The 13,381-nt window shown below is 37.1% G+C and overlaps 2 protein-coding genes and 1 long non-coding RNA gene across 4 annotated transcripts in view; 2 read left to right on the top strand and 1 right to left on the bottom strand.

Annotated features, from left to right (window-relative positions):
* LOC124445716 (guanine nucleotide exchange factor DBS-like) overlaps positions 1-13,381 on the top strand; it is a 47,654-nt gene that overhangs the window by 28,700 nt on the left and 5,573 nt on the right. For both annotated transcript variants that reach the window (XM_046996462.1, XM_046996463.1), the window contains 3 exons: positions 18-96; positions 5,700-5,760; positions 5,969-6,010. In XM_046996462.1, coding sequence (XP_046852418.1) covers positions 18-96; positions 5,700-5,760; positions 5,969-6,010 — 182 coding nt within the window. The remainder of the gene's footprint in view (positions 1-17; positions 97-5,699; positions 5,761-5,968; positions 6,011-13,381) is intronic.
* LOC124445718 lies at positions 6,608-9,327 on the top strand. The gene is made up of 7 exons (XM_046996464.1): positions 6,608-7,328; positions 7,458-7,592; positions 7,733-7,868; positions 8,085-8,286; positions 8,375-8,726; positions 8,805-8,999; positions 9,085-9,327. The coding sequence occupies exons 1-7, from the start codon at positions 6,990-6,992 to the stop codon at positions 9,232-9,234; spliced, it is 1,509 nt and encodes a 502-aa protein (XP_046852420.1). The 5' UTR covers positions 6,608-6,989; the 3' UTR covers positions 9,235-9,327.
* LOC124445719 lies at positions 7,301-9,529 on the bottom strand. Its single transcript, XR_006948232.1, has 2 exons — positions 9,332-9,529; positions 7,301-7,783 (listed from the first exon to the last, which is right to left on the bottom strand). It is a non-coding gene; the product is annotated as an uncharacterized LOC124445719 (long non-coding RNA).

Consider the following 13,381-nt stretch of genomic DNA (forward strand, 5'->3'; position numbering starts at 1 on the left):
TATTGTGTGTATTATAGGCACCATCAGACGATATAAAAAATCTCTGGGTGCAAGAAATACGACGTTTACTTCAATCACAGTTCTCTCTCGTCAAAGGTATTTTAAAAAATCTCATTCATTTTTGTTTTAAGAGGCTACTTTGACAGGGTTTACCGAAAATCGATAATTGGGGTGCTTAATTGGGGGCCGATTACATTGAGCAATTTCAGCCCGGGCCTGTTATAATATCCTATCAAAATAGCGTATGCGATTACATGAGAACAATTCTATCCTGGGCACAGTTTCAGCCTGGGCTGGAATTTCAGCACGGTTTAAGCTACCCGAGGTGAAATTTCATCCCGGGCTGACACCACAGCTGAAAATATTCACGCATACGTAATCGTGTACCAATTGCTTATGATTACGACAACAAAATGACAACAAATTAACGACAACTGGCCATCATGCCTCGGACGAGCCCAGTTGGCCGGGCTGAACTCAGCCCGAGCTGAAATAGCTCCATGTAATCGGCCCTTTAATACGGCATAGCATGTATATATGAGTATTAGTTCCCACAATCATCAATCTTCCGCAGTACTTGTTTGATTAATAGGAATGGCAACAAATGTGTCCATTAGATTTGTCGATTTATGGAGTGGATTTTGTATTAATGTTTTAACAGAAGTTTATTTCATATTTATCGACAACGCCCAACAAACTAGGGTGGATGAACACAACAGTACTTCAATTTTTTCTAAAATCTGGCAAGAAATCTCGCAAAAAAATGTCGCCACGACAGACACACTTGATTGGTCATTATTTTTTTCTGAGAAAGGCTTAAATTTGTAAAGCGAGGTTGTGTTTCACGTCATTAGAAGAACATTAGAAGATGCTGATAAATTTTTACGCAACAACCATGGCTCGAAAATGTAATGTTTTGGATGTGATTGATGACTATGACGTCATAAGTTAACATAAACTGGAATAAAATTTTTAAGTATATTTATGCATTAACATTAGAATATATCAATTTTGGATAAAATTTATTGAGAGTACTTAGGAATTATGCTATAAGAGTGTAAATCAATTTTTTATACATTTCCTCCAAAAAAAAAATTTAGTTTTGCAATTTTAATTCACTAATTCAACGTTAAAAATAACTTTAGTTTTAACAACGTCAATTAAGCTGATAAGAGAGTGATCAGACATTCAATAGCACAATGTACAATATCAATTAATTATGATGATCGTGATAATGCGTGGAGCAGGGAAGTCTCGTTGCGTTGTAACGGTGTTAATGATTTAGCTGCTGTTGAAGCTTAGTACCATGTTCGCTGCTACGATGAATTCAGGAAAGCTCCTGCTACAGCTGATCAGTCTCTCCCTTGCATGAAGAAGCAATGCAATTGCTAGTTGACGAGATGTACGGGAATCGGCAGATGCGCACCTGCACATCTATTGAACTTTATGAAAAGTATGTAACGTATGGTGGTCACTTAACACAAAAGCAAATGTTCGCGAAGCTAGTTGCGTATTTAGGTAATGATGCAATAGTGCTATCTATTAATGGCTGTGCGTCAATCAGTGGATTTCGCGACTATGTCAGCAGAATTGTAAAGATTTCCGAAGTGGATAAGGTGGACGAGGGTAAAGACATCTTAGTGAGACGGATCACAATAGAATAACAAGGCATGCCATTCGACAACAAAATCTACGAACTTAGTGACAAACAACAAACTTATGCAAAATTGCTTAGATTGATATCAAAGCTGGTGTCACAAGGTGAAGTAACAAAAGCGTCGCTTAGCATAGCACAATCTATCCAGTATGCATTTCGAAGTTGATGAAAAGATCGGGTTGAATACGTATGTGGCTTTAGCTTATGGAGGACTCACTGGTATATTCAATAGCAATTCCTAGGTGAAAGCGATGCGTACTTTTCGAGGTGTTTTGGCAGCCCTCTTGAAACGATTTTTGTCAACTGGGCCAAAAACTTATGAACAGATAGAGCAGTACCTTGATGATGCTCGAGATTACCCAAATGGCCTACATTGGGTGGATAATTTTCATTTGCCAACGCTTATTGTTCATCAGTTTGAGCGGGCAGAAAGACAGGGCAATATCCACTTAAAGCAGGTGGTTATCCAGCGTATGATGCCATACTTCGTCGTTGCTGGTCACGTGCAGTATGCTTGCTACCTCACAAAATACTTGTTGGAAATGTGAGAAATGAATCCTCTAACGAAAGAAGACCTGGTTTGTCATCATCATAACGGATACTGGAACGATGTTTCCGCTGACCAATTTGTGGAGCAAACTGCTATAGAGATGGGGAAAGGAGGTCTTAAAGGAACGACCCTGTGTGGAAAAATATCCATACCCACTAGAAGATCATCGCACTCATCTGTACAATCCTGTCACTGGTCAGATAGCTGTAGAATTGAAAAGGAAATGGAATGGAAGTTTAAGAGCAGCTAACCTGGTGGATTTTACAAAGCTATCAGTACCCGAATAAAAACGGTGCACACTGCTAAGAAGCATGGTGTAAATAAGATGACAAAGCCAAGAATTGATCTCGATAGTATTTTTGTCCGACTTTAATGATTGGTCAGCAACGAAATTTGACACTAAAGCCACTGTCTGGGTACGAGCTATGTTCAGTACATTCTTCCCTCATTGACGAATATGGTTGTCTACACAAGGCCAGCAAGTCCGATTTGGTCAAACGTCTTGGCGTCGTTGAGATCCAACCACCTTGTGCTGATGTTGCTATTGTAGATGTTTCACAGCTCTTCTATCATATTGTTTGGCCTCATGGCGGAAGCACATCCGATTTGCTTGACTCTGTGACAGGTCGTTGAGGCCGCTATGCTGATTATGTTGAGAAAATTGTCGTTTTTGACAAATACCTCGAAATTTCAGCAAAAGATCACGAAAGAAAACTGCGCACTGTTGAAGTAGTTATTGACTACGACATTTCAATAGCTGGTACTCTTCCGAAGCGAGATGTAATCTTAAAGAGCAAGCATGAAAAAGAAAGCTAGCTAACGTTTTGTGTACATTCAATTTTGGGAACAACACATCTACGGACTCTGATTGTATTGTCTTATTTGGCTATGATGAAGCAGATATCACCATGGTCTCATATGTCATTAGAGCTGCCAGCGTGGAAAAAACGTCATACGTGTACTTAGTGACGACACAGATGTCTTTATAATGTTGGTCTACTGAATTCATCTTCCTAAGTTGCTGTCAAAAGTTAAATGGAATGCTGGGATGGAACAGTGTTGGATGTAAACGTAACTTGCAATAATCTTGGTTGAAAATGTTTGCAGTTGTTGAACATGCACACAGTCACCGGATGTGACACAACATCCTACCTTTTTAGAAAAGGCAATATCATCGCTCTAAACACTTTGCTGAGCGGAGATATTCCAGGTTTTGGCAAGTGTGCTAGGTGAAAGTGGAATAAGCCAAGCAAATCTGACCAAGGCGGGAGAACCCTTTTTCGTCGCTCTGCACGGTCAGATACCTGGTATATCTATCGAGTCTACTCGTTTTAACCTTTTCACCAAAAACAAGAAAAGCACGAAAGTTATGACCTGCTGCAAAATCTGTTACGTCCTCACCTACAAGGCATGCTATGGAAAGCTGCAGACTAAAAAGCCCCTCCGTTTGAATCAAAAGACATCACCAATTTGGGTGGGACATTAAAGATGATATTCCAGTTCCTATCATCGCTCAAGGACACCCAGAGCCTCCTGAGTTAATTGATGGGACTTTTTGTCAGTGCAAAGCAAAGGACAAAAAATGCCGCTCAGAGGCATGTAGCTGCAACAAACAACATCTTGCTTGCACAACTTACTGCAAGCGTTCAGGAGAGTTTAGTTATGGCAATCCGTACACACATATACATATACCTGAAGATGATATCCATAAGGAGAACAACGATAAAGCGCATATATTGAATAAGGACAAAGAGTATGAGAGTGAAGGTGATTACAATCACATTGACTCTGACAATGAATGGGCATGAAACCATAAAACTTAAATCAATAATGCGCATTTAATATACACGACAAGTTTTTTAAAATAGACATGTTTCGACATCTCATGATGCCATCTCCAGTATGAGTGAAATAATAAGTGATACAAGGTTTATATAAAAGTAGTATGATACATAAATTACAACAATAGAAAGGAAATAAGATAAATTAATGGGGAGCGTCCGAGCGTATTATAAACTAAATATTGTATTGAATTTAAAAACTTGAACATTAAGGTCAGGGTTAGTTTTATTAATGTGAAGTGCTTCTTTGATTTTAAGGGTGAATGAGGTGTCGGCAGTGTCGATGTTGAAATTCACCCTCTTGCTTCAAAATCATCGGCACTGCCGACACCTCATTCACCCTTAAAATCAAAGAAGCACTCCAGATTAACAAAACTAACTCTGACCTTCATGTTCAAGTTTTTAAATTCAATACAATATTTAGTTTATAATACGCTCGGACGCTCCCCATTAATTTATCTTATTTCGTTTCTATTGTTGTAATTTATGTATCATATTACTTTTATATAAACCTTGTATCACTTATTATTTCACTCATACTGGAGATGGCATCATGAGATGTCAAACATGTCTATTTTTAAAAAACTTGTCGTGTATATTAAATGCGCATTAGCAATAGTGCTTTTACGAAATTATTAAATCAATAATGTTGGCTAAAATTCCATAAAACATTAAAAAAAACGTCATCATGAATTAAAGTTTACTAATTATATCAAAACATCTCTTCTTTAGTAACATGAAGAATGAATTCTAAATAATATAAACAATTAAAAATATCTTTTCGACCACATTTTATTTGCAAGTTTAATTTTCAAGATGGCTGCTGATCATATGGACTTCAGATCTGCAAAAAAGTTCATAGGAAACTTTTTCTATGTTCGCAAAAGTTCATATGGACTAATCGTACAAAGTATATACATGTTATTTTGAATTGAATATCCGCTTTATCTTAATGATCCTTCCTTTGATTTCATTGAATCCACGTTGATGCTACTTGAACATTCCCTATTGTTATGCGGCATAAATAAATGTTATTTACTATCGACTAGTGCCCTTGATTGTTCCTTTGTGTTAATGAATACTCTACAGCGCTATGGATAAGTAAAAGTGTGTAATTGAATGTCCAATGCGTTGTAATGATAGCAAATGGTGTACTTGCATGGACTCAGTAGCGAAGCCAGTCTAACTATTTAATTTTGTTATGCGATTTTTTATGTGTCTGCTCACTTTGATAACAATAGATATAGCTATAAAGAAATGAATAATTTTAACGATCTGAAGTGAATAAAACCTAAAGGCTGGCTACGCCATTCCTTAATTGGACTCATGTAGACAGCTGCGTATCCAGCCCGACATTTTACTTCCACTATACGCAAATATATTTGTGTTTACTGACCGTGATGGTAATTATTTAAAATTTACATAGCAGGAGTAAATCTGCGGGCTGGCTACGCTACTGCATGTAGAGCCTTTAAAACTGTTGAGATATGCTTTGATAGCTACTTTATATTCTTTTTTTTAATTAGATGAATTAGCAGGCTGTTGAGTGTGTTTTAATTTATAATTTTTCATATCGTTTAATAAAAAAAACCATGGATTAATGCACATATTTTGAAGAAAGTGGTAATGAATTGTTTTGTTGTTTTTTTAGAATCTAAATCGCTTGCAATGTCACCGGAGTTGTCTCCTAAAGACTATCGTTCGTTTAACTGGTATGAACTTTAAGAAAAGGAGTTAGAAATTTTTGGATTTTGTTTGTTAACTGTTTTGGTGTACCTTACATTGTTGATTGGTGTGTTTAATTTCTTAATATTTTAAAAATAAGAATAACTTCATATTTTATTATATCATTACCTTCAGTGGGGCGATTTGTCAACACTTTTTAACGAAATCTGTAAATCATATTTTTTATCAATTTAGGGAACAAGAAAGAAGTACGAGCTCGGTTGATAATCAGCTTAAGTATGTATTTTTACCCATTTATGAAGTTTGTATACGTAAGTATTTATAAAAAAACATTTTCATTTGCAATACGTATCAATCTCGGGCTATTCGTGTCTACGTTCAGCGTACCTGTTCTTAGTGTACCGTGAAGTCTTCGTGTAAAAATATTTTCATCTCTTAACATTTTCCAACATATAGACTGAGGGACGCTAGGCTCCCACCCCCCAAGCTCTACCTCCCCCTAACCCTTAATTGAACATCCTCCTCCCGTGAAAACACTTCATAACCGACATTGAAAAAAAGTAGCGATTACCTCAGTTCAAGAGAGTGTATGTTGTGTTTTCTAAGGTAACCTTTGTTGAATGTAATTCTCCTAAAGTTACTTGTCGAGTGCAAAACCTCATTACACAGACGAATAGCTTCATGGCCTTGAAGGAAGTTTCATAAAATTTTGTACTTAGGAATGTTTGCTTTAAGAAATCATGAGTGCATATATCACCATTTTTCAGAGCAAGGAATTGAGTCATTGCGTTTTAGTTTTTCAAACTGAAATGCTTTACACCAAATGTTTGTCAGCAATGTTTGCAAAATTTACATATGATTATATTGGCTACTTGTACAACTGATTTGTTTGCAAAATTCGCTAATTATTCGTTTTCTGTCTGACTAAGTGCCATAAGATCTAAAGACTTTGTGAAAATTTTCAACCTTTTAATTAATGAAACTCACATATATGAATCTTTGTAATACGTACATGCGTTATTTGAAAATCGAATTTCGATTCTGAATTTAGTGCAGAAATTATAGTCATTTGAACATAGAATTTTGAGAAGTAAAAATTCGAAAACCGCGCATAAGAGATTGGTACCAAATCAGTCTAGTGACGTCACAGTAGGATCCGGTCAGGCCTATTGACCCACGAAAACATTAGAGCGTGTATTGTCGAAGTGTTCTTGTACTGTAGTTGGCGGCCCGAAAAAGTCACGCAAAATAGAAAATGCCAAATAGATGTATTGTGGCTGGTTGCTCTAATGTCTCTAATGTAAAAAAAGGAGTCTCGCTTCATTGCATACCGTTTTCCGGAGATGAAAGGCCAGAAGCCAAAATAAGACGTAAACAATGGATTGATTTCGTACGGTTGAAACGGGCAAAATGGGATCCAACACCTAATTCCAGTATTTGCTCAGCACATTTCGCAACAGAAGATTTTTCGCAAATGTTTTCTGGTCTGTCGGCTAAAGTACCTAGATTAGCTACCGATGAGATTGGCGTCGTGGCAGTCCCTAAATATAATACTGCAGCTGAATGTCCCCCGTCAGCAAGAGCCAAGAGAAGGGTAAGTTTATTCATTCCATTTCAAGAGATTAACGCACGCTTTTTAAAACATGGTAAATACAGGAAAATACACATGAACCTATTTTGAGAATCACTGTTTTGTACATAAATTTGTTGACATTTTCGAAAGGTTTTAAAGGAAGCATTGTCCACAAGTTTGTCTCGACCAGGAGAATCAGAAGAAGAGCCAGAGGATTTCGAACACTGCGTGCCAATGGAATTAAATGTGGATGAAGAGATACCAAGCGATGTTCCTTGCAGCAAAGTATATAGTATATACCTTTATTCCTGCTAGTATAGTGCGATCTTACAATTTGACTTGCCATTCGTGAGCTTTTCTGTCAAAACATATGTTGACCCCTACTGACATTATGCATACATTTTAAGAAAGACTTTTTCTTTTAGACAAACAGCGCTTTGACTCAGACAGATGGTTGTGTTGGTTGTGCGTACCTACTGAAAGAGAAAAGGAAAACATGGAACAAATATGTAGCTCTAAAAGCAAAATACGATGAATTAGTGAAAGCCAAACGTTCTAAAGGTATCGTGTTTGGCACATAAGTACTGCACACGTTTCGTGTTTTCACTACAGGGGAAACCCGTATAATATTTCCGGCATTTATCAGCCGTGGTGCCGGTTATTATAGCTGTATTGCTAAACTCACGCAATAGAATTAAAAGAAGACATTTTATGTTAAATGATAATTTTATGAAACTTTTTTAAATTAACTTGTTCGATTTGTTTATTATTATGTAGGTGTTCAGTGCAATATACTGAATGACGAAGAGGTCATTCAGCACAGAGCTGAATCTGAAATGACGGCAGGCAACGACGTAAATGAAGAGTCTGAAGACAGCGAAGTTGAAATGGACACGGTTGCGGACGACGATTTTAAAATAGAAGACGAGGCTGAATCGGGAAGATCGGAATTTGATGAATTAGAAGATGAATGCAGAAGGTAAAATATTAGACTTGTTTGTAAATGCTATCTAATTGTGAATCATTCTATGTCTTGATGGCACCCGTATGACTCTATCTTCGTTTAGGAATCCTAAAGAAAACATACGGAAGGAAGAAAAATACATTGTTTTCCAATCCCAGTTGATGTTACCGTTTAAATTTTGCCATGTTTGCAAGGCAGATAACCCGCTCGTAGAAATGGTAACAGATGGTACACTAGTTGTTGTCAAAACAACCTGTGGAAACCCCGCGTGCGATAAAAGGAATAACATCTGGAAAAGTCAGCCACTTTTGCCAAACACAAAAGTAAATGCAAGAGACTTCCTTTTAAGTTTTGCCATACTTGTTTCTGGAGGATCTTCCACCAAAGTGATCAACATGTTTCGACACATGGGGCTTGCTACAATATCTAATGAGTCTTTCTATAGACACCAAGTGGTACGTTCTTTTGCATTAAAAATACTTGGACCGTTCTTTGTTCGAAGAATTTGATAGTATTTCTTATTCTTACTTAAGAAAATGGTGCTTCCGACAATCTTTCTTCACTGGAAAGACTATCAAAGAAAGATTCTTGATAGATTACAGGCTCTGGAATCAATTACCATTTCTGGTGACGCACGACATGACAGCATGGGTCATAGTGCAAAATATGGTGCTAATACAATATTTTGTTGTACTTCAGCTGAAATAATCGATTTTAGTTTGATCCAGGTATAAACAAATTTTAAAATTCAACCTCAAACAATGTGACTATCATTCAAAGGTTATGCTGATTGTGTCTCTTCCTTAATTGTAGAGAAATGAGGTTGGAAGCAGTGCTATTCGGTGCTATTCGGTGCTGGTCGCTATTCAGTGCTTGTTCGCACTCTTCTATTTCTGTGCAACACTGACACTCTTTAACATTGTGAAGAAGCTCAACTCGACAATTGCCACATTTACACCTTAAAACGTTATTTTCAAAACTTAATAAAGAAGCTCTGTACTGTAAATTTCATTTAAAAGAAATCCCGACGAATTATATTACAAAACCATCAAATAATTACCATTGGTCATATTTCTCTTCGCCGTCAAGTCTACGTTGAAGTTCTTTCAAACGGTCATCATATTTTTGTTTTCTTCCACGGTAGTTAGAAAGCCATTCTTCATCAGCAACTGGTTCATTGCTGTATGGGCCAACGTCTGCGTTGTCATCTGTGCTTTTGTCGTCTTTAGTAGCGGACGCTTCACTTGTCTTTTTTATATCAAATATCCGGATAATAATTCCAATCAGAGTCGTCTGTTTGGTAGCTAGTACTTTCCGTGTCTGAGTTCGATGAGGACATTATTAGAAAAATTGAGCGAGTTTTGATTGTAAATATCGACCTTTGTACAATAATTTTACTATTTGTAAACAAGCTGAGATGCGAACCGGTTCCTACTGTGACGTATTAGTTACCAGGTTTCCGACTTCGCGATTTTAAAAAACTTTTGCCGTTAAAATTTGAAAATTTTGCAATTCATACCGCAATAACTCGGCAAAAATCGTTTTAATTTAATTCTGATTTCCATTTTCATTATGTACATATTACAAAGATTCATATGCGTGAGTTTCATTTTTTTGACAGGGGCACTTTAAGCTTTCAACTCGGTGCTTCGAGCCTTCGTCAGAATGTGACAATATATTATTTACAAAGATTTTGTAGGCGTTTGGAGCGTCTGATTGGTTGGTTAGTAGTTGAGTTGATATTATTGGATGGTATAAGATGCGTTGTCATCTTATAGTTGAAATAAGTTGAGATGAGTTGAAATTGGTGTTGACGAAGGCTCGAAGCACCGAGTTGAAAGCTTAATAAAAATTTAAAACAAATCCAGAGAATCCTTATCTTTATCATAATATGCCTGGGTTACCAATTTTCAAATATATATATATATATATATATAGGAAGTTTTGTTTATTTGAATCTCCGTAAGTACAGTGCTCGATGCTTAAGAGCAGAGCGTAAATATAGAAGAGTGAAGAAATCACGAAGAGTGAGAAATCACGAAACAGGCTTGTCGGGATGAAATTGTAGTTTTTGTGTATTTTCTTCTTCTCATCAATATATATATATATATATATATACAAAATGTATAACAATGTGCCCTCCCGGCTATCACCATAGTAAAATGGTGACTCCTGCACTTGGGACACAGGACGTACGGTTACACATTGTATGGATTGTATTGTAGAGTCACCAGAGCGCTCAAACCTATATAGGTGAGCAATGCATAAAGCGAATGCGGTGAACGTCTCTTTATGAAACTCTCTACGCAACCCGAGAGCGCTCAAACTGCGCAAGCGCAGCGAGCGTAATATACAAAATGTATAACAATGTGCCCTCCATATATATATATAAGTTTGAAAATTTGTAATCCAGGCATTTAATACATAAAAGATAAAAGTTTCTCCGGATTTAAAGTGAGTTTTTATTGAGCTTTCGACTCGTTGCTTCGAGCCTTCATCAGAATGAAAAATATTTATTTACACGTGCTTTTAGCTTGGAGACGTTTAGAGCGTCTAATTGGATGAGTGATGGATTAATGTGATTGGATGGTGTGAAATGCGTTGCCATGGGTTTTGGTGTATTGTGAATATGATTGGTGTTAATAATATTAGAGTGTAGTGTTTTAGTTTTGGTGTTGTTTGTAGTTTTTGTCCTTTTCCTTTAGTTGTGAGTATATGATGGGTACGTCGATATGTCTGTTTATTGTGTCGTTGTCTTTACTGTACCAAGCTTCTTTAAATTCGCGTGCGTGTTTAGTCTGTGCGCGTCCGAGTACTTTAGTTTCTGTCCAGTCGAATGTGTGGTTGTTTCCGTGGGTATGTTCTGCAGGTAGTGAGTTCGGATCTCGTCGTTTTATGGCGTTTTTGTGTTCTGTGAGTCTTGTTTCAATTTTCTTAGATGGTTGTCCTATGTATTGCTTTGAACAGTCTTTACATGGTATCATGTCGATCGCGTCAGTTGTATCATGAATTGTTGTTTTGTCTTTATGTTTGGTGAAACATGATTTGAGTTTTTGTGTAGGTTTGTGGGCGACGTTAATATTAAATGGTCGAAGAAGTCTGGCAGTCATTTCCGATGTTCCGTTTATGTATGGTAATGTGACGATTTTTACTGTTTCGTCCGGTTTTTTGTTGCTTTTGTCGGTTTGTGTTTTGTTTTGTATTTTGTATATAGTTTTGTTTATGAAGTTTCTAGGGGAATTGTTTTTAATAAATGTGGAGTATAAGTATTTGCGTTCTGTTTTTTTGGCTTCTTCCGTATTACAATGAGTGTTTATCTTGTTGAAAAGTGTTCGAATGCAGCTTATTTTGTGTTGTGTTGGATGATTGCTGTTAAAATCGAGTATTTGGTCTGTGTGGGTGGTTTTGCGGTATACTTGTGTGTTTAGTGTACCGTCATCTGTTCTGGTTAAAAAAAAAATCACTTAAAATCCGGAGAAACTTTTATCTTTTATGTATTAAATGCCTGAATTACAAATTTTCAAACTTATAAAATCGATATATGGGATAGATATTCTCAGAAGAACAGGAAAATGGGAATTATTCGTACGTATAGAGTCATCGACATTGGAGCAGCTTCACTTCCTACACAAATGCAAACAACAACGTATCCTACCAAACAGCATCAACTACCGACCACCATTAAAAACAACTCACGCTCAACAAATTGCACAATCAAACGGCCGCCGTATGTTAAACGTCCTCATATCAGATGCCCACAACCGCTTACGAATCTACCGTCATAAACTACAAGAACATCGAGAAACCGTAACAACATACACTACACAATTAGACGCCAAATCCATTAATGAAGCCATCAAAAAAGCAACATCCGCATATAGAACAAAACGACACCACGAACATCATCGAAAATTACAAGAATCCAGATCTTACAAACAACTCCATCCCAACACAAACGAATTTGTCACAAACATCTCGAACAAACCACTAACCGAACAGCAAACTAAAATTTTAAACAAAGGATTAAATTACAACTTTAAAGACGCGAACAAACTTGACTACGTTGCCGACCTGGAATCCGCTTTAAAGTACACCAAATTAACAGACCAAACGAAAGAAGACATTCGTCACAAAATCACAAATAACCTCTGCCACAAACCACCTGTCACCCTAAACTACGAAGAACTACGAGCAATTAAAAACCTACAAAACGACGACCAAATAATCATATTACGAGCTTACAAAGGACGCAAAACAGTTATCATGGACAGATCAGAATACATCGACAAAGCCAAAACCCTCCTACAAGACACCACCACCAACGAACTTCTCCACACAGACCCCAGCAAAACGACCACCAACCGCATCAACCAGAAACTGAAACAACTAAAAGACAAAAAGAAACTAAACGAAAACGACTACAGAAGAATCCGACCCAATGACGCATCCACCGCCAAATTCTACGGACTACCAAAAATCCACAAAGAAAACAACCCACTTCGACCTATCGTATCGCTTCCAGGATCACCTACGTATGAACTTTCAAAATATCTTTATAACATTCTGTATCCATTAGTCAAAATTCACCTCACACCATCAGAAATGCCACCACTTTCCTCGCCAGTATTGAAAACATTAAACTACGACCAGACGAAATCATGATATCCTACGACGTGACATCACTCTTCACATCCATACCACTAGACATCGCCAAACAAATTACAAACGAACTACTCACAAACGACAAAACTTGGCAAGCTACAACACAACTAGACAAAAATGACATCCTAGACTTACTCAACCTTTGCCTCTCGACTGAATTCACCTTCCAAAACACATACTACAGACAAATTTCAGGCGCACCAATGGGATCACCACTATCCACCTTCCTCGCAGAAGCTGTCATGCAACACCTCGAAACACAATCAGTCACAAACAACACAAACATCAGACTATGGAAAAGATATGTCGACGACATCTTTGCCATAGTCAAGAAAGACAAAACTGAACAAATCCTACACACCATAAACAATACCACAAAGAACATTACCTTTACTAAAGACGAAGAGCACGACAAACAACTTACCTTCCTCGACATCCTACTAACCAG

This window comes from Xenia sp. Carnegie-2017, unplaced genomic scaffold (assembly GCF_021976095.1).
Source record: "Xenia sp. Carnegie-2017 unplaced genomic scaffold, XeniaSp_v1 HiC_scaffold_22, whole genome shotgun sequence".
Classification (NCBI taxonomy): Eukaryota; Metazoa; Cnidaria; class Anthozoa; order Malacalcyonacea; family Xeniidae; genus Xenia; species Xenia sp. Carnegie-2017.

What these genes read in the sequence shown, in the direction of transcription:
- LOC124445718 (XM_046996464.1), top strand. Translation starts at nt 6,990, where the DNA reads ATGCCAAATAGATGTATTGTGGCTGGTTGCTCTAATGTCTCTAATGTA. An exon ending in GCGATGTTCCTTGCAGCAAA is followed by an intron (nt 7,593 to 7,732) that starts GTATATAGTATA and finishes TTTTTCTTTTAG; the next exon opens with ACAAACAGCGCTTTGACTCA. An exon ending in TTAGAAGATGAATGCAGAAG is followed by an intron (nt 8,287 to 8,374) that starts GTAAAATATTAG and finishes ATCTTCGTTTAG; the next exon opens with GAATCCTAAAGAAAACATAC.